Consider the following 17,355-nt stretch of genomic DNA (forward strand, 5'->3'; position numbering starts at 1 on the left):
GCTGCATGTGGTTCTAAGGACACCATCACCAGGCCTGCCTGGGTAAGAGTGTTCTATATCCCACAAGAGGGAGGTCAGGAGCCTGGCTATTACTGGCCATCTGCCTGCTTGCTCACCTCTCCCAGCCCACCCCCCAACCCCCCACAGGGTAGCTGGCGCTCCACAGTTTCCTTGGAGAAGGCTAAGTCCTAGGAACCCCAGGGGAACCTCAGAGGCCCCAGGAGAATGAAGACCTCCGGCTGTCGTGGTGCTAGGTGAGAGCAGCGGACTGGGTGGAAAGTTCCCTGCCACAGGCCCACAAGTCGTACAGGCCCTGGGCAACATATCCCCCTGAGCCAGAGAGAGAGCACCAGCCCAGCCGCCACAGGACAGAGAATGCCCTGGGCACATGTGGCCAATCACCCTGATCGGTCCCTGCCGGGTGACCAAGGGTGCCTGGTCCTGAGAAGGGGGTACTGCTACCGGTACCAGCCCAGAGACCCACAAGTCCAAGTCTAGCACTCACCTGCCCTACATCACTGAATGAAAACGCGGGGCCACGAGTCAGCTCTTAGTCTGCAAATGGATCTGAGATTCTATTCTGTTTGCCCAATATAATGTATGTTTATCTGTGTGTATATCCATACCTGGGCACACACATATAATATACCCATATAATATGTATGCGTGCATCTGTATCTCCTACTGCCAATGGTCACAGAGTGGCAGGGGTCTGCAGCCTCTCTGGAAGCCATAAATCCTTTCGAGCACTGAGCCGGCGTTCCCTTGAAACCAGGCCAATCTGCTCAGATGCACGCTCCCCAGGATTAACATTTCCAGCAATGCAGGGCGACTGGGAGGTCGCCCTAGAAGGCCATTTTCCAATACCAAGAGTGAGTGCATCCTTCTCTGGGGACAGTCCACAGTGATGCTCATCCTTGCCAAGCCCTGCAGCATCCTCTGCTGCCCTTACATTCATGCCTTCTCACTGGTAAGGTCACCACCGAGCTGCCAAGCACTGGACTGGGTGCGTGCCCACAGCCTACCCATAGAGGAGGAAGCTGAGGCACAGTTAGGGTGGAGGAGCTGGGGTCTGGATCCCTTGCTGCCAGCACCCATGCTTTAGAAAGGACCCAAAGCAGGACAGGCCTTGTGCTTGTGCTCTGGGACACAGGTGGGACTGTGGGAGGGGGCTACCTGGGAGGAGATGACCATTGGAAGACCCAGGCTTTCTTGGGACAAAGTCCAGGCTCCAGAGCAAAGACTCCAAGTCCCCTGTACCCCACCAGCCTCGTCTCACCCCTGGGTCCAGTGTCTGCTCTCGCTGCTGCTTAGCTCAGCTGAGCGCTCTGTGATTTCTCTCATCCTAATGCCATCCTAGCCACCCCCTGAGGTTGGCAGCTTTACTCTTGCTTACAGGAAAGGGCTTCAGGCGACAGCCAGGTCCATCACTGGCCCTTGGCTACTATGCCACCAGAGTGGGTTCCAGCTAGGGCCAGCTGAGGGAAGCAAGGCTCAGCTGGTGAGCACCGGTGGCCAGCGCCCTGCACGGCCTGGAGGGCACACGCTCACTCACCACGTGTTCCACGGAAGCCCCTTTCCGGAGGATGATGGCGTCTGTGAAGTCAGGTCTCTCTGTGAGGGTGTGGGGTGGAGACACGGGGGTGGGGTGGAGACACGGGGATGGGTCAGCTGCATGGCCGTTACTCGTGAGCGGCTCTGGAAAAGGCTACCAAGGTGGAGGCTCTTCTGGTCCCTACAGCCCCTCCGAGCTGCAACCGAACCTTCCCCTGCACCTTCTGTTGCCTCGCTATTCAGGACACCTTGAACCTGTCTAGGCCTGCGTCTGCAACCTTGACCTCCAACACGGACACGGATGATCCAAATCTAGGACTAAAGTTGCTAGCCTTCTAGCAACCACGGAGGGGCCGAGACCACCATGGCAACTGCTCCAGCTGGGGAGTCTGTCCTCCAGCCTTGTCAGCAAGGTCAGGGCTGATGCAGACGGCTGACACTTGGCCCCCAGGCCCCCTGGGGGATTGAGCACGTGCAGAGGGTGTAGAGAAGGCTCTGGCTGCAGAACACAGCTGTGAAGCGGTGCAGTGCAGGCTACGCCAAGAAACCGAGTCCTTGTGGACTTGACTCCCTAGAGCTTCCAGCCCAGGGCTGACTTTCTGACAGGTAAGACCAATGAGAGTTACTGTTGTCCTTGCAGGGAACACAGAGCAGGCTGTGTCACCTGCCCTCTGCACTGCCTCCTCCAGGCACTGTGAAAACCAGCAGCCCCGAGGACTGGATTCCTTACCACCAAGACATGGGTGGAGGCTCCTTCCAGCCTGGGGTCACGGCGACCCCGAGGCCAGGAGAGAACTGCCCCGTGAGTTTCCGAGACTGCGACTCTTTACAGGAAGGAGCCACAGACAAGCCCCATCTTTCTCCTGCAGGGTGGCTGGTGGTTTCAAACTGCTGGCTGTACAGTTAGCAGCCCAACTCGTAACCACGGTGCCACCAGGCCTCCTAGCAGGGTGCAAAGTGGCCTGAGCCAGGGGTCCTAGGGCACGATCTGAGAGCCAGGGACCCTGCCCTCTCAACTCACGTCCTCTCTTCTTGGTGTAGATGCAGGTCAGGGCCAAGTACTCCCACAGCATCTCCAGCAAGTAGTCCAGGTTCAGCTTCATTCCGCAGCTGCAAGGCAAGGCTCAGGTCAGGCAGAAGGACGCAAGGACCAGAGGCCGGGGCTCTCCTTTCTCAGGACTAGAGGACAAGCTGCCATCTGGCTGGGCAGCACAGCCCACGGGGCACTCGAGGGAAGGTGGCCCCTTACTGTGAGGGCAGCTTGATGGCCCCAGTCACCATCACGCCTCCATATCATCTCTCTCCCCCTGTGGGGCGGGGGCAGGGGGGTAGCTCTGTGACTGGCACAGGGTATCTGGCACCTGCCAGGGACAATGGAAGGGGCTGTGACAGGTACCGAAAGCAGAAGCTGGGCAACACTGCTGCCCAGAGCTCATCTCAGGAGGAGGACCAGCTCTCGGGGCAGCCCCTCAGTGCTGCCAGGGCAACGCAGAGGAGCCTGGCCCTGCGGGCGCTCCAGGCTTGACCATTACGGCCGGGAGCCGAGCAGATGTCTCTCTTCTGCGGAGTAGCAGAACGAGATAAGGGGCTGGGATGCAGGACCCATCGGGCCTGGGATGCAGCAGGACGGGGCCTGAGGTGGTCCACAGGACAGTGTTGCTCTCTGCACACGCTGAGCTGCGGGAGGTCAATTCTTGCAGCCACTATCCTTTTGGAACTGTCAGCAGAGCTCACAGAGAAGCTGCAGAGAGACTGTGGGGGCTGGACGCCAGCCACGTGGAGACCAGGAAAAATGCACCCCTGTAGAGGAACCCTTGACGGGGCAGCAGGCTGCGGTGCACACACACCTTGCAAGAAGCAAGGAGTGGAGTCTGGTAGGGTCGCCGCCCAAGAGCACCCCTCTCTACCCTGAGCCTCAGCCAGACACCCGAAGAACACTCGTGGCCCCGGATTTTCTGGTCCTTGGACCATGCTAACCTTGTTGAAGACATCACCCAGCCCAGCCTGATGGCTTGCCGGCACGCACGGAGTAGGGCTAGACTGACCCACAGCCTCAGCTATACCATCTAGAGCACACCGGCACACCACAGCGCGGAAGGCTCAAGTCCCGCCACGGAGACAGCCTGTTGGTGGAGGATGCTGGTGTGCGGGGCGCCATCCCTTACCTGATGACCACACTGTTGGGTTTTCGGGCCAGGCGGTCTACTTCCTCCATGGAGATCTGGTCAATTTTGTTGTACACCTAGGTTTTCAAAGGTGGAAGTGAGGTGATGGGGGGAATGGGACAGAGTGGTCAGAGAGGCCCCTTGACAGTCAGGGACCTCCCAGGCCAGCCCACCGGTGGCTCTGGCCAGAAAGGGCCAGGCCACCCTGCCTGACTTACACTTTAGGCGAAACTTATGGGACTCGGGGTGCCAGTTCCCCAGAACAGTAGGTGAGATTAGAACCATGGCTCCCAGCTCTGGACTTGTCTGAAATCTGTGCCCAGCCCCTCCCCTCGCACCCCTGCAGGCCCTACTTACATACAAGCAGGGCATGTACACGCGGTTGCCCACAATCACATCGATGAACTCGTCTGGGGAGCAGTCCTCTCGGAAAAGCACTTCCGCGTTGAAGATCTCTGAGGGCTGGGATTAAGGGCAACCCGACTGTTCCTGACGGGGCTCTGCGGCTCTCCGCAGGGTGCCTCTGGGCCAAGAACCCCACTCTCCTCCAGAGGTGACTGGGGCGGGCTGAGTTTTGAGGGCAGGGATGTGGTCATTCTCTCGACAGCCACCACAGGCTTAGTGCTTGGGGGCATCCGGGAAGCCATCCTGGAGCGAGCAGCTGAGCTCTGCTTCTGGGGCAGGCTTGGGGGTCATGTCCCCCCCACCCCGTGCTCCGTCCTGGGCAGCGTCTGCCCTCCTCTCAGAGAAGGATACTGTACTCGTGCAGGATGAGCTGCACCAGCTTCTCAGAGCACTGGGTCAGCGTGACTGTCGAGTTGAAGGAGATGCCGCCGCCTTTCTTGGGCTGCAGGAGAAGGCAGGAAGGAAGCCGGTGACGGAGGAGCCGCCAGCCACCCCTGCAACTCTGGCCCACAGGCTGGGGGCTCACCTTGAAGTAGATGTTGGGCTTCTGCTTGTTGAGGCGGATGCCCACCGACTCCAGCTCCTTCTCCAGCAGTGACCTAGGCAGAGACCCGCAAGAGCCCTTCACCATCGCCCTCGGGGCTGGCTCCCATGCAGAACAGGAAGCCCATCCTGCGCTGGGCTCACCAAAGGTCTTCCCTGCTGACCCAGATGGTGACCAGCACCCTCCTCTACTCCATCCCCAGCCACCCCCACCCTTGGCCAGTCCCCATCTGCCCCAGGCTGCCAAGGAGCTCCTGCCTGGGTCTTAGCGCCCAAAAGCCACCCAAATGCCCTGTGGAAAGGGCAGGTCGTTGAAGCCAGACCATGGTAAATTCGGCCGGTAGACAGCCTTGTGACCTCTGCCTGGCCCCCTGCTGACCTCTGCACCTCTCCTTTGGTGGCATCTAACATCATGATGACGACGTCAGCGGTTCGAGCCACGGCAATCACCTGTCGGCCCCTGCCTTTCCCTGGACAGGCAGAAGGGAGGTGGTTACACACTGGGGAAGCCAGGGACGCCTCAGGCCCACCCCACTCACAGCTCAGGGGATCTGTCCTCGCAGACCTGCCGGGGTTTCTACGTGTCCTGTCAGGGACTGTGATTTCCTGAGTTTTTACTGAACCACTGCCCGTCTTGTTGATGGGGACTTGGCTTAGGAGATGCAGCATGGGCAGCGAGAGCAGGCTAACGGTAACCGGCCTTCTGGAGCACTGTGTACTTCTGGGACACTCCCTCACCCAGCGCTCAAAACCCTCCTGGAAGGCACGCGTGACGACGCCCATGTGACCAGGGAGAAGCACTGAGGCCTGACCACACCAAGCAGGATGTGTGGTTCTGAGACGCGAACATGAGCCTGTTCCTTCTGGGAAATGCAGAGTCCTCTGCTCCCAGGGCCAGGGACTGGATCACACGAGTCAGCTCGTAAGGTGCTATGGGAAATGCCACAAAGGTCAGGCCTGGTGATTACTAGACGACCTGAGAAGTCAGTAGCTGGCCAGGGTCACAGCGAGTCAGGGGCTGACGCTGCGGCACTAGAACCCAGGGCTGTGGTTTTCAACCAGGATCTACTCTCCGCCTCTGAGAATGAGGGCTCTGGCTTCCCTGGGCAGCTGTGCCAACTCCAAGCAGTGTTCTCCTCCCCACCCAATGGTGCCCCAACCAGTTCCAAGTCGCCGAGACTGGTGTCACCCCACGCCCACCCTAGTAGACAGGCCTTGCTTTGCGGGGCCAGTGCACGCTGGAAGGACATGGAGGAAGCAGAAGCCAGGCCCCAGGCACCGGACAGCACTCGGAGGGAGACGAGACGGGAGCTCGAGAGGCTGGACTTACGCGTCTTCCCAGCTGAGCATCCGTGGTGCGGGGCAAGCCCTTACCCATCTGCCCCAAGGGTGTACCACGGTGAGAGGGAACGGAACTGGGCCCTCAGGAGGGCCAGCACCAGGCCGGCCACTTGGCAGGTCTGAGACCATTGAGAGCTAGTAACCAGACATGCGAAGCAGCGGCCAGAAGCCGTTTTGTGAAGTCTCCCACCCACCGCGGCCGCATGCTGACATTAGACCGGACAGGATGACAGGGCTGGGAGCAGAGTCTGAGGGGAGGGCTAACGTGTTCATCTCCCCGCTGGGACCCACTGGTGCTCGCCGCCGCAGTGGATGGAATGGACATGGCCAATCAGGCCTGTCGTATAAGCTGTGTGACCCTGAGGGGGCCATTTCACTTCCTGGGCTTTCATTTCAGGAATAAGGTGGGCTGTCACACATACCTTGGCCGGCCTCTCTGGGAAGTGGAAACTGGGGTGGGGTCAGGACACTCTACTCACTATCAGTCAGGCCTCAACAGCCACACTCAGCTGTGACGATGTGGAGACCAGGACGTGCAACATGTCGCAGGCCCGGGGTGGTGGTGGGGAGGGCCTGGGTGCTGAGCTCTGGCCCTGCCCTCCAAGCATCCGGTCCACCCCCAACTGGTACCTTGGGCTGCTCCTTCGATGATTCCAGGGAGGTCCAGTAACTGGATGTTGGCTCCTTTGTACTGGGGCACAGAGAGCAGGGGAAGGTGAGGATGGCGCTGGCTGAGGCCCCCAGGAGGAGCCCGTCAGGACCCACGGCACCCATGACGGACCAGCTCAGGGGGTGTGGGGCGTGGCCTTCAGGGCAGACTCAGTTCAGTGCTGCCCCTAATAGAAACGTCCCCCACCCCCAGTCACCTGGGACGGCTAGCTGTACAGTCGCTGGCTATGGGTACTGGAACCCTCCCTCTCCCCGGCTGGGGAACCCAGCAAACCCGACTTACTTCAATGACTCCGGGGATGCATGTCAGGGTGGTGAATTCATAGGACGCAGCTTCGCTGGCGGTGGAGGTCATTAAGCTCAGGAAGGTGGACTAGGAAGGAAAGAGGTGATGCCCTTTAGCACTCTTGCTCCAGCCTCCTTCAGGTGGCACCTGGGGGGTGCAGCAACAAGTGCCCTCCTCACTCTTGGCCAGCAAACTGAGTGAGCGTGAAGAGGTCAGACGTCCCTGCACCACAGGCCCCCCACTTCTTGGCAGCCTCGAGGCCCTTCCTGGTGGACAGGGACTGGTTTCTAAAGGACATTCCAAGGGCCTCTCTCTCACTCCAGACAACCTCCACCCCTCCCAGGCGCAGAGAGTTCTCGGCCTGATGACCCTCAGGACCCTGGCACCTCAACCAGGGAGGTGAGGTGGGCAAGGACAGAGGAAGACGGTGGGAGAGAAGGGGACGGCTGGGGGGGAAGGGGGAGAGAACTGGGCGATGGCTATGGTGGGATCCTTTACCACGTGGCTTCCTTGAGGACTGCGCCTATAGCCTGGCTGGGAGGGGAGGGACCCTGGGCTGCAAAGACATCCGGTGAGTCTCAGCGTCTGCAGATTCAGGCAGGCTCTAGCTTCCCTGCGGCCAAGACCAGGAGCACACTGAGAGGTTGGAGACGGACGGGAGGCAAGGCCAGGCCTGGTCGGCAGGCTTGGAACAAGAAGCCCAAGATACTGAGCGGGGACCGGGCCAGCACGCCTGGGGGTTTCTCAGCCACACGCCCGCCCGCAGTTTCAGAAACCAGAACTTGAGTACTCTGGACGCCCGAGACTGATGAAGGGTCACTGCAGTTGAAGGGCATGCAGAGCCACTGAGGTCCCTTCCCCGTGGGCTAGGTCCTGGGCCCCTGCGGGTCAGAGCGCCCACGTTCACCACATGGCCCCGACTCTGCCTCGCTGCACTCGGCACCCAGACAGGCTTCCTCCAGCTGGGTCTCACACCTGAGCAAAGGCCTGCGCAGGCTGGTAAGCCAGTTCCTAAAGAAAAGGCCAAACTAGTAAGACAGGGCACTGACAGTCCGAAACTGTGACAGCTCCTGTCGCCCGCTGAGGTGGCGGGCACCAGAGGGTAGGGCCTTTTAGGGAAGACCTAAATCTGTGTTCCACCTTCCAGAGGAAACTGTTGTTCAGGACCCCTGGGCTAAGGAACCCATGGCACCCACGATGGACCAGCCCCCAGACCGCAATGTCCCCACCCCACCCCAGGGGTGCTTCGCCCAACACAGACTGATTCATTCTTCTGGCAGGGCCCGGCATCTTCGGAATTGTCACCAATACCACAGAGCCACTGCACCCATTCTTCCCCGGTCGTCCTTATTCACCGCCCCGCGGTTGCCTGCATCGAAGGCTCTTGAGAACAGCACGGTCTGGCTTAGGCAGGCTTTGTCCTCAAAGCGGTCTGCTCGTCAGTAGTTCCAGACTTGTTACAGCAGAGCTGGCCAATGCAACACACAGCTGGCGTTCCAGGCCGCCGCCATGGGCCCTGATAATGGACCCGAGTGAAATACAGCCCTTAACAGCGGCTGTCCGGCCTCCACTCGTCATGATGTTACCGGCTCACTTGCGGGAAGTGTTCTTTTCCTTCCATTGAGGTGCAGGCAACAGTGAAGGTTATCACGTGTCACGTGTGTATCTGATGCTGTCCTCCTTTGCGCAGTCCAGCCTGCCAGTTACTGTGTGAACTGGATGAGAAGATGTAACCCCGATGCACACCTTTCCTGAGGGGCCACCATGCAACTGTCCCCTTGTCTGAACACCTGCCTCTTGGTCTATGTACAGGTACATGAGCACAAGTCATGTTCTGAAATTCCCATTCTCTGCAGTGTGGCCCCTAGTTTGTTATGCTCCACAGTTAAATGCTCTTGAACAGCTAACAAAACACAGGTAAACATCTTGCCAGTGTTCCTTGCTCTTAGTCAAGATCCAGCTAACCTGATTTGAGTTTCTGGCAGTTCTTATTCATGTACTTCTGCAATCATTTTTGAATTATCTTCAGCAAAATTTTACTTCCAAGTGATAGTAATGTTATTGCTGGATAATTTCCACATTCTGTGGAATAAGCATAAACAGATGGGCCTCTTCCAGTGGCTTGGCCAGCTAGCTGCAGCTTCCAAACACCAAGCTCAGCATGGAGGAGGTGAGCACCTCCAGTGTAGCATCTGGTTGCTGAAATATTTCAGTTGGTAATCTGTCTGTTCCCGGAGACCTTTTTTTTTTTTTTTTGCCAATGTCTTCAGCGAAGCTCGGATTCCCTTCTTCAACACCACCGGCTCGTGCTCCTATGCTTGCTCCTGACAATGATTCGATGTGAACCAATTCTTTTTGGTACAACGACACTGTGGAAGCGGGCAAGGAATGAAATGATGCATCTCATTGGGTAAATCTGCTGCAAAATATTTCTTCTTAAAGGGTTAAAAAAGCAGAGATGTTTCCCTGAGACGCACCGGGACCCAAGCCATGCAATTTTTTAATTGCCTCATATACATGGGAGAGCTGGACAATGAATAAGGAAAAGCAGAGAAGAATATATGCCCTTGAATTAGCATGAGAGCCTTCTTAGATTTACAGAAAAGGACTTCGTAATTTTTCCTTTTTTATTAATCATTTTCTTGGGGGGCTCTTACCAATCTTATGAGAATCCATCTTTCAACTGTATTAAGCATACTTGTGTAGATGCTACCATCAACATTTCCAACACATTTTCTTTCTACTTGAGCCCTTGATATCAGCTCCTCTTCCGCCCCCCCTCCCACCCTCATGAACCTTGATCAATGATATATTGTGGTTGTTATTTCATGCCTTACACTGTCCTTTGTCTCCCTTCATCACAGTTCTGTTATCCGCCCCGCTGGGGGGTGGGCTGTGTATCCAACCTGGTGCTGGGTTCTGCCTTTCACAAGCCTCCCCCCAGTAATTTTTCTTTCTATAAATCTCAAACTGCTCTAAAATAAAAAGTTGTTGTTGTTGTACGTTTGCTGCTCAAAACCCTAAAATGATCCTCAGGTGAACGCTCAGTCAGTATGGAGCTAATGCCACACTCTGCAGTTGCTAGGCCTCCATCCTCGTGGATGCCTCTCCTTTCACCCTCTGCTGTTCACGGAGGGGTAGCGTTTGTCCAGGACCTTTGCATTCACTCTGCCATGTTCCCCACCCCGGCATCTGCCTGCACCCTCGCCTCCCGTAGGCGCCTCTCCACCACCTCGTCAGAGAAGCTTCCCAGACCTGCTTATGGACACGGTAAGGCTCCATGCTCATCATGCCCCCTCTGCCCAACCCACTGTCACTGTGTGGAAGGAGATGACCTCCTGCCCCCGCCCCCACACTAAGGGGTCAATAGCCATCACTGACCTTACCCACAGAGGGAAATCCAATCAGCGCCACCCGGGCGTCGCCTGACTTCATCACATCAAAGCCTTCTCCTTTGGATGAGGCCGACTTGGAAGGTTCCAGGAGCTGTGCCCGGTACTTGGCGAGTTTGGCTTTCAGCAGGCCCAGGTGATATTCAGTGGCTGAAGGGCGGAAAGCAAGGGAGGAACATAAGCATCCAGTGTCCCCAACGGCATATGAGGTCAGATGAGGCCCAGGTGTGAGCCGGGGGTCTGGCCAAGAGCCAGGGAGCAATCGTGTCAAGGTGACACACTTGATTTAAAGAGCCTCATTTCTCATTTCCTTTAGAGCGGCGGTTATCAACCTTCCTAATGCCGCGACCCTTTAAGACAGTTCCTTATGTTGTGGTGACCCCCCCCAACCATAAAATTATTTTCGTTGCTACTTCATAACTAATTTTGCTACTGCTATGAATCGGTAGACCTCTGTGAAAGGGTCGTTTGATCCCCAAAAGGGTCGTGGCCCACAGGTTGAGAACTGCTGCTTTAGAGGAAGCCCAGGCTTTCTGTCCCACATCACAGGTCCTTGGGCTGGGCAGTGCCATTCTCATGGCATGCTGCAGACACCAGCGTATGTTTTCTGTGAAGTCTTGCAGGCAGGGGGAGAGGGAAGCAAGCTGTCTGCGAGGTCCGAGTCAGTCCTGCATATCCAAATCCCAAATGCCTTTTCATGTCTCCCAAGACAGGGAAACACATTCGATTGTGTGGGCCATAACAAACTATGGATTGCCTTAGAAAGAATGGGGATTCCAGAACACTTCGTTGTGCTCATGCTGGCCCTGTCAAGAGTCAGTTGTATAAACAGAAGAAGGAAATAGTGCATGGTTTAAAATCAAGAAAGGTGTGCATTGGGACTGTAACCTCTCACCATACTTATTCAATCTGTATGCAGATATGCAAATAATCAGAAAAGCTGGATTGTATGAAGACGAATTTGGTTACCGAGATTAGAGGAAGGCTTATTAACAGCCTGCAACATACAGATGACACAACTTTGCTGAGAGTGAGAAGAACTTGAAGCATTTGCTGATGAAGACTTGCAGCCTTCAGTATGGATTACAACTCAACATAATGGGGACCAGAACCCTCACAACAGGACCAGTAGGCGACATCACGCTACATGGAAAGAAGATTGCAGGTGTCAAGGGATCTTGCTGGGATCCCCAGTCAATGCTCAGGGAAACAGAGGTCAAGAGCAAACAACGCACGATGCATTGCTTAGGGTAAACCAGCTGCACGAGACCACTGTAAAGTGTTGAGAAGCAAAGGCTGTTACGTTGAGGGCCAAGCTGTGCCGACGACAAGCCATGGTATGTTCAATTGCCTGTGGAAGCTGGACAGGGAAGGACGCAGACCAGAGAAGAATCGATGCATCTGGATGGTAGTGCCAGCAAAGAATGGTTTCATGGACTGCCAAAAGGACAAATCGATCTGTCTTGGAAGAAGTCCCTCCAGAACGCTCCTCAAAAGTAAGGCAGGGAAGACTTCATCTCACAGACTTTGGACATGGTATCACGCGAGATCAGCCCCTGGAAAAGGACATTATGCTTGGTAAAATACAGGGGCAGTGGGAAAAGAAGACCTTCGACAAGATGGCCTGGCACAGTGGCGCAACAATGGGCTGAAACACCATAGGACAGGGAGCAGCGTGCAGGGCCGGCAGTGCTTCATCCTCACAGCGCGCAGGAGCCACCCTGCCGGCCGGCACTTAACAACAAGACCTCCAGACAGAATGCTCCGCAGAGGTGAGGATGGCTCACGCGTGAGGTGGACAGGTCATCAGGCAAGGCCGCTCAGTAGAAAAAGGGCAGAGGAAACGAGGGAAGCCCTTGCTGAAGTGGACTGAGCCAGTGGTCACAATGAACTCAGGCATACCAGCGATGAGAGGATGGCGGCGGGCTGAGCAATGCTTTGTGCTGTATTTCCTGGGGCTCGTGGGCGTTGGAGCCAACTCAACAACCAACAAGTCACGAGTACAGCGGGAGGGCCTGGTTTCAGATCAGTTGAGTCTAGAATCGAACTGTATTTTACATATAAACACAGGACTTTTTATTTATTTATTTCTTACGTTTTAATCGATTCTGCTGCCTCCAGGAGTATGCCCAGGGTGGCCTCTGTTAGGTGTTGTCTCAGACTTGGCCCGGCAGCTCAGCAGCATGGACCAGCATACTGACAGCGAAGGCTCCAGCAGGGAGCTTCAGCCGGCAGCATAGGTCAGCTCTGGGGCTGCCACCCACACAGTGGTTTTCCTTGCAGGAGGAAACATCTGACAGCTTCATTAGATGCCCCAGGGTGAAGTAAAATGTCATTATAAGTTCTTTCTCAATTAGTGCACTCTATTGATTTTTTAAAAGCCTTATGTGCAAATTATACTATTGATTGGGTATTTTATTTCAGAAGGGTAGCGGTGTTAGAAAATCTTTGCTATAAGGGGATGGGCACTGGTCTGACAAGTGCAGGGCCTTATGTGAGCAACTGCCAACTTCTCCACACACATCTCCTACCATCTCACTGGGTCCACTACATGCCAGCCACCTGTTTCCCAGGACATGCCAACCTCATTACTGCCTCAGGACCTTTGCAAACGATTGCAATCTAAACCAAAACCGATTCCATGGCCATTAAGTTGATTCTAACCCTTCACATGATTTATCTTTTTTTAAAAATCATTTTATTGGGAGCTTTCACAGATATCATAACAATCCATAATTCAATTAGATCAAGCATAATTGTACAATTGCTGCCACTATCAGTTTCAAAACATTTTCTTGCTTCTTGAACTCTTTCATATCAGCTCCCTTTTATCCCTTCCCTACCCCACCCTACCCTCCAGGAGCACTTATTATATTTATATATATATATATATTTTTTTTTTCTTCCTTATCTTACACCACCCAATGTATCCATTCACTTACAGTTCTGTCATTCATTTACTTACATTCTGTTATTTGTTCCCTTGGTCCCCCTCACCCCCACCTCCCTATACCCTCAGGGAATCATTACTCCCATTATTATTTCTGAAAGGTTTATCTATCTCAGATAGATATTATCTATTTCATGCATTGAGCGATCTTAATTATACAAATTAACATATGCAGGTCTAACAAGATTAATGAGTTAAAACTATGACCATAATAGTAAGGGGAGGAAATATTAAAGAATTAGAGTACAGTTATGTGTTTCTTCAGTGCTATACTGCACCCTAGATTTATCATCCCTTCCGTGTGGCCCTTCTGTGAGGGCCTGTCCAATTACCTTACAGGGGGTTGGGGGTCTCCATTTTGTCTATGCTCTTTCACGTCAATTTGATTGTTTTTGAACTTCTGATACCGATTCCCATCTACACCTCATGACCACAGACTGGTATACCTCTTCCCCGTGGGCTTTGTTGCTCCCAAGGTATCAATCTTTATGGAAGCACACAGCCCTTCTCAGCGTGGCTGGTGGGCCCAACTGTTGACCTTACAGGGAGCAGCCCAATAGGTCACCCATTTTCTTCCATTTCAACCTAGATTCTTCTAATTCGAAGTTGTGGAGAGATAGTGTCATGCCACGTTAAAAACCTGTGCTCTGCAATCAGCCTGTCGGAATCCCACCCTACTATGGCTGGCCATTTTACTTGGGAAAAGCTACTTACCTCCCCTGTGTCTCCATTTCTACAAAATGCAAATGCTAAGGGTAGTATCTACTTTTCTGAATTTTTATAAGAACAGTACCTAATATAAAGACTATTGATTACCTACAGTAACCAATAAGGAGCCCTACTGGCTCAACAATTAAGCACTCGGTTGTTAACCGAAAGGTCTGTCGTTTAAATCCACCCCATGGTTTGCTGGGAAAAGCCTGGGGATCTGGTCCTATAAAGATTATGGCCTAGAAAACCCTATAGGGCAATTGTACTCTGTCATATGGGGTCGCCATGAGTACAACTCGACTCAACAGCATCTCACAACAACACTCAGGAGAATATAACCAGAAACCCGCCCTAGAAATGATGGAGAGGCTTAGGCTGATTTATTTTGGATGTGTTCTCAGAGTGGTCCCAACAAAGGACCGAAGCATAAGGACAATTGTGATGATGACACCGGACCGGGCAATGTTTCCTTCTGTTATACAAGGGCCAACCTGAGGACACGCCCATGCAATGGCAGCTAACAACCACATGGCAGCCACCATCATTCTTGTCCCTCTGGGACCATGATCCTACTTACTGTCTTCAAGGCACCGGTCACTATTTGAACTGCTCTTATTCTCTATGTGGCTGTCTTTAGCACGGCAGGAATTGGGGCTGTTGAAGTTAGAGAGTTGTGTTCCCAGTGTTTGCTCTGGCACAGGGCTGAGCTCAGGAAATGTTTTAGCAAGAGAATGCCACGGGCAACTATGGCAACAGTCAAGCCCATCGGTTCCCTTGTCATCTCAGTCCATAAGACCCCAAGCATCTCTAAGGGAAATGACTAGGTCTTAATGAACTCTCTATTCCCCTCTTCTTTTACCACCATCACTACGTATGCCTAAACTGCAGCAGCTCTGCCTCTGCCCCGCCCCACCCTCGGTCCCCCTAGATGACACTCCACATGGCACAAAGGAGATTGAAAACAAATCAGAGCTGTCTGTCCCCTGCTCAAAACCCTCAACTGACTCCCACAGCTCTTGGTACATAACCTAGAATCTTCCCTGGGTCTGTGAGGCTCTCTCAGCCCACTACCGCCTCACTCTACTCTCTCATTCTGTTTTACCTTCACAGCATTTCCCACTGTGAAATCATCTAGTATTTGGTCCCTAGTTTACAAACGGTCCCCTGGCAGCCCGGCTGTGTGCACACTGCTTTAACTAAGGTGCCTGGTCCTTGGTAAATATTTACATAAGAATGACTGAAGAAGACGCCAAAACTTAAGTCTCTGGGCTCCTCGGTTCTGAATAGAGGACTGATGTTGAGGCCAGGGTCCCTGTCCCTGTAAGGCTGAACCACACAGCTGGCTAGTCAGGCATGGGGCTTCATAACACCATCCACAACAGACCTACAGACGGCTCTACGGAGGCATGGCTCTCCTCACTGACTCATCACACACCTGATTCCCATACCTTTCCCTCAGCAGGGAAATATCCTCATCTAAAATATCCTCCCCTCAATCAGCTCAAGTCTGGCCTCCTCCTAGAAGTCTTCTTGGGTTTCTCCAGTGTACTCCCCTTATTTCTTTCCTTTGGACTCCTGTAGTCTTTATAACCTGCATAGTCCAGTTTGGGGGCTGTATTCTGCGCTCTCTGTTGGGGTGTCTACTTTAAATATTGAGTGTCCATTACACCAAAAAGCCTTGGTGGTGCAGTGGTTACAGGCTAACCATAAGGTCTGCAGTTCGAATTCACCAGCCAGCCCCATCCGCAGGCGAAAGACAAGCCCTTCCACTCCCGTGATGGGTTACGGGCTGGGAAATTCACAGGGTCAGTCCCTCCGTGTCCTGTAGGGTCTCTGTGAGTTGGCGTCACGCGGTGGCAGTGAGTCTGGATTTGGGGTTGTCATGAACCCAGCACTTTGCCCCCTAATTGCACGGTGCTGTGCGCTACGGTTGGCAAGGCTTATGAGGTGACGTGACTCCGTGCTTGCACAGATGGGTCCAGCCCCACGACTGTCAATAAGGCGTCCTGATCCCTCTACTACCTGCAGGGCTCCCAGCGGCTCCGGGGACAGGTCTCTTCCGGGGCTTCGCAATACGAAGTCCCCGGGTCCGACTGGGTTGGAACCGGGCTAGCTGCCTGCTCTGTGCGCACCGGGCTCTTCCCGGGCCACCGGGCCCGCCTGGCCTAGCCTCGGGCCGCTTCTCTGGAACTGCTTCCCTGCCTCGGGGCCGGCCCAAGCTGGAACTGCCCTCCCATTTTGCAGACAGGAAAACTGAGGCGGGCCCAAAGGAAGACAGGCCCGCCGGGCCGGCCCTCACCCTTGTTCTTCTGAGTGCGAGCGATCTCCTTCTCGATCTCCGAGATCTTCTCCAGGATCCCCATGGCGGCGGCTCAGGGGGGCCCACCGGCGGCGGCGGCAGCGGCGGCGGCTCCAGCTCCAGCTCCAGCTCCAGCGGCGCCGCGGCTAATTCCAGCCGGAAGGTGGTGGTGGAGCAGCATGCGACCGGAAGCCCTCCGGAAACCGCGTCCCCGCGGCCCGGTGCTCCCCGGTTCCGCGTCCGGGCGGGCCGCGAGCGGCGAACGCCGGGCGCACTCCGTTCCGCCCCCTGGCGGAGCCGTCCTGGGAGCGCAGGCGCGCCAGGCCCCGGGACCCTGTGCGACAGGGTGGACCTGCCCCTGTGAGTGGCAGACACGTTAGCCCTTTAGGGGGCTGGAAAGAAAGCCCCGCTTTCTGCTGCCGAGCAGCTGGGTTTCGAAATGCCCTCGCAGCGAAGAGCCCAACGGGTGTGCCACTGGGGCGCCTTAGGAGTTCTGGGGGAGCAGTGCGGGAAGTCTCCCCTGGGCCTAAACTGTAGGACCCTGGGGCTTTCGTAGCGTGGAGAACAGGCTCTGAGCCGAAAGCCAAGTGGCCCCTGCTACTGCATCCCTTCCAACAACGTGCAAACATGTTGTCCCTCCTCCCATTTAAAGAATTAGCAAAAATCCGTGTCAGAATTTTCTAGGTTTTTCTGGCTTGTTTTTTACTATGCATTATATTGCGTCTAAATTGATAAATGGTTATCTTTTCATGATTGACTGAAAAACCATCGTGGTCAAATGGATTAGGATTCATCGTGACCCTTATAGGGCAGAGTGGAACTGTCCCGTGGGGTTTCTGAGGCTCTAAATCTCCCAACCTACCTAGGTGTAAGCCTGCCACAGCATTCTCCTGTGGAGCAGCAGGTGGGTTGAAATGTAGGGCTTTTTCAGTGAGGAGCTGAGCACTTAACCAGGGCTCCTTTTACACAATGGATGCGCCCTTAAGTTAAGGTGACCAGATTTTAACATTCGGGACACCATTGACCGGTGGTGGTGGTGG

At 54.7% G+C, this 17,355-nt stretch overlaps 1 protein-coding gene across 1 annotated transcript; it reads right to left on the reverse strand.

Annotated features, from left to right (window-relative positions):
- Positions 1–66: 66 nt before the first annotated feature.
- On the reverse strand, positions 67–16,420 carry DRG2 (developmentally regulated GTP binding protein 2). Its single transcript, XM_004713029.2, has 11 exons — positions 16,316–16,420; positions 10,345–10,505; positions 6,961–7,050; positions 6,639–6,699; positions 5,047–5,137; positions 4,651–4,723; positions 4,476–4,566; positions 4,077–4,174; positions 3,720–3,796; positions 2,576–2,664; positions 67–1,614 (listed from the first exon to the last, which is right to left on the reverse strand). The coding sequence occupies exons 1-11, from the start codon at positions 16,377–16,379 to the stop codon at positions 1,469–1,471; spliced, it is 1,041 nt and encodes a 346-aa protein (XP_004713086.1). The 5' UTR covers positions 16,380–16,420; the 3' UTR covers positions 67–1,468.
- Between the last annotated feature and the right edge of the window lie 935 nt (positions 16,421–17,355).

This window comes from Echinops telfairi, unplaced genomic scaffold, assembly GCF_000313985.2.
Source record: "Echinops telfairi isolate 266 unplaced genomic scaffold, ASM31398v2 ScPeMD7_2010;HRSCAF=2546, whole genome shotgun sequence".
NCBI classification, from domain to species: domain Eukaryota; kingdom Metazoa; phylum Chordata; class Mammalia; order Afrosoricida; family Tenrecidae; genus Echinops; species Echinops telfairi.

What these genes read in the sequence shown, in the direction of transcription:
- DRG2 (XM_004713029.2), bottom strand. Translation starts at nt 16,379, where the DNA reads ATGGGGATCCTGGAGAAGATCTCGGAGATCGAGAAGGAGATCGCTCGC. An exon ending in TCGCACTCAGAAGAACAAGG is followed by an intron (nt 10,506 to 16,315) that starts GTGAGGGCCGGC and finishes TCCGCCCTTCAG; the next exon opens with CCACTGAATATCACCTGGGC. An exon ending in GATTTCCCTCTGTGGGTAAG is followed by an intron (nt 7,051 to 10,344) that starts GTCAGTGATGGC and finishes TTTCCTTCCTAG; the next exon opens with TCCACCTTCCTGAGCTTAAT.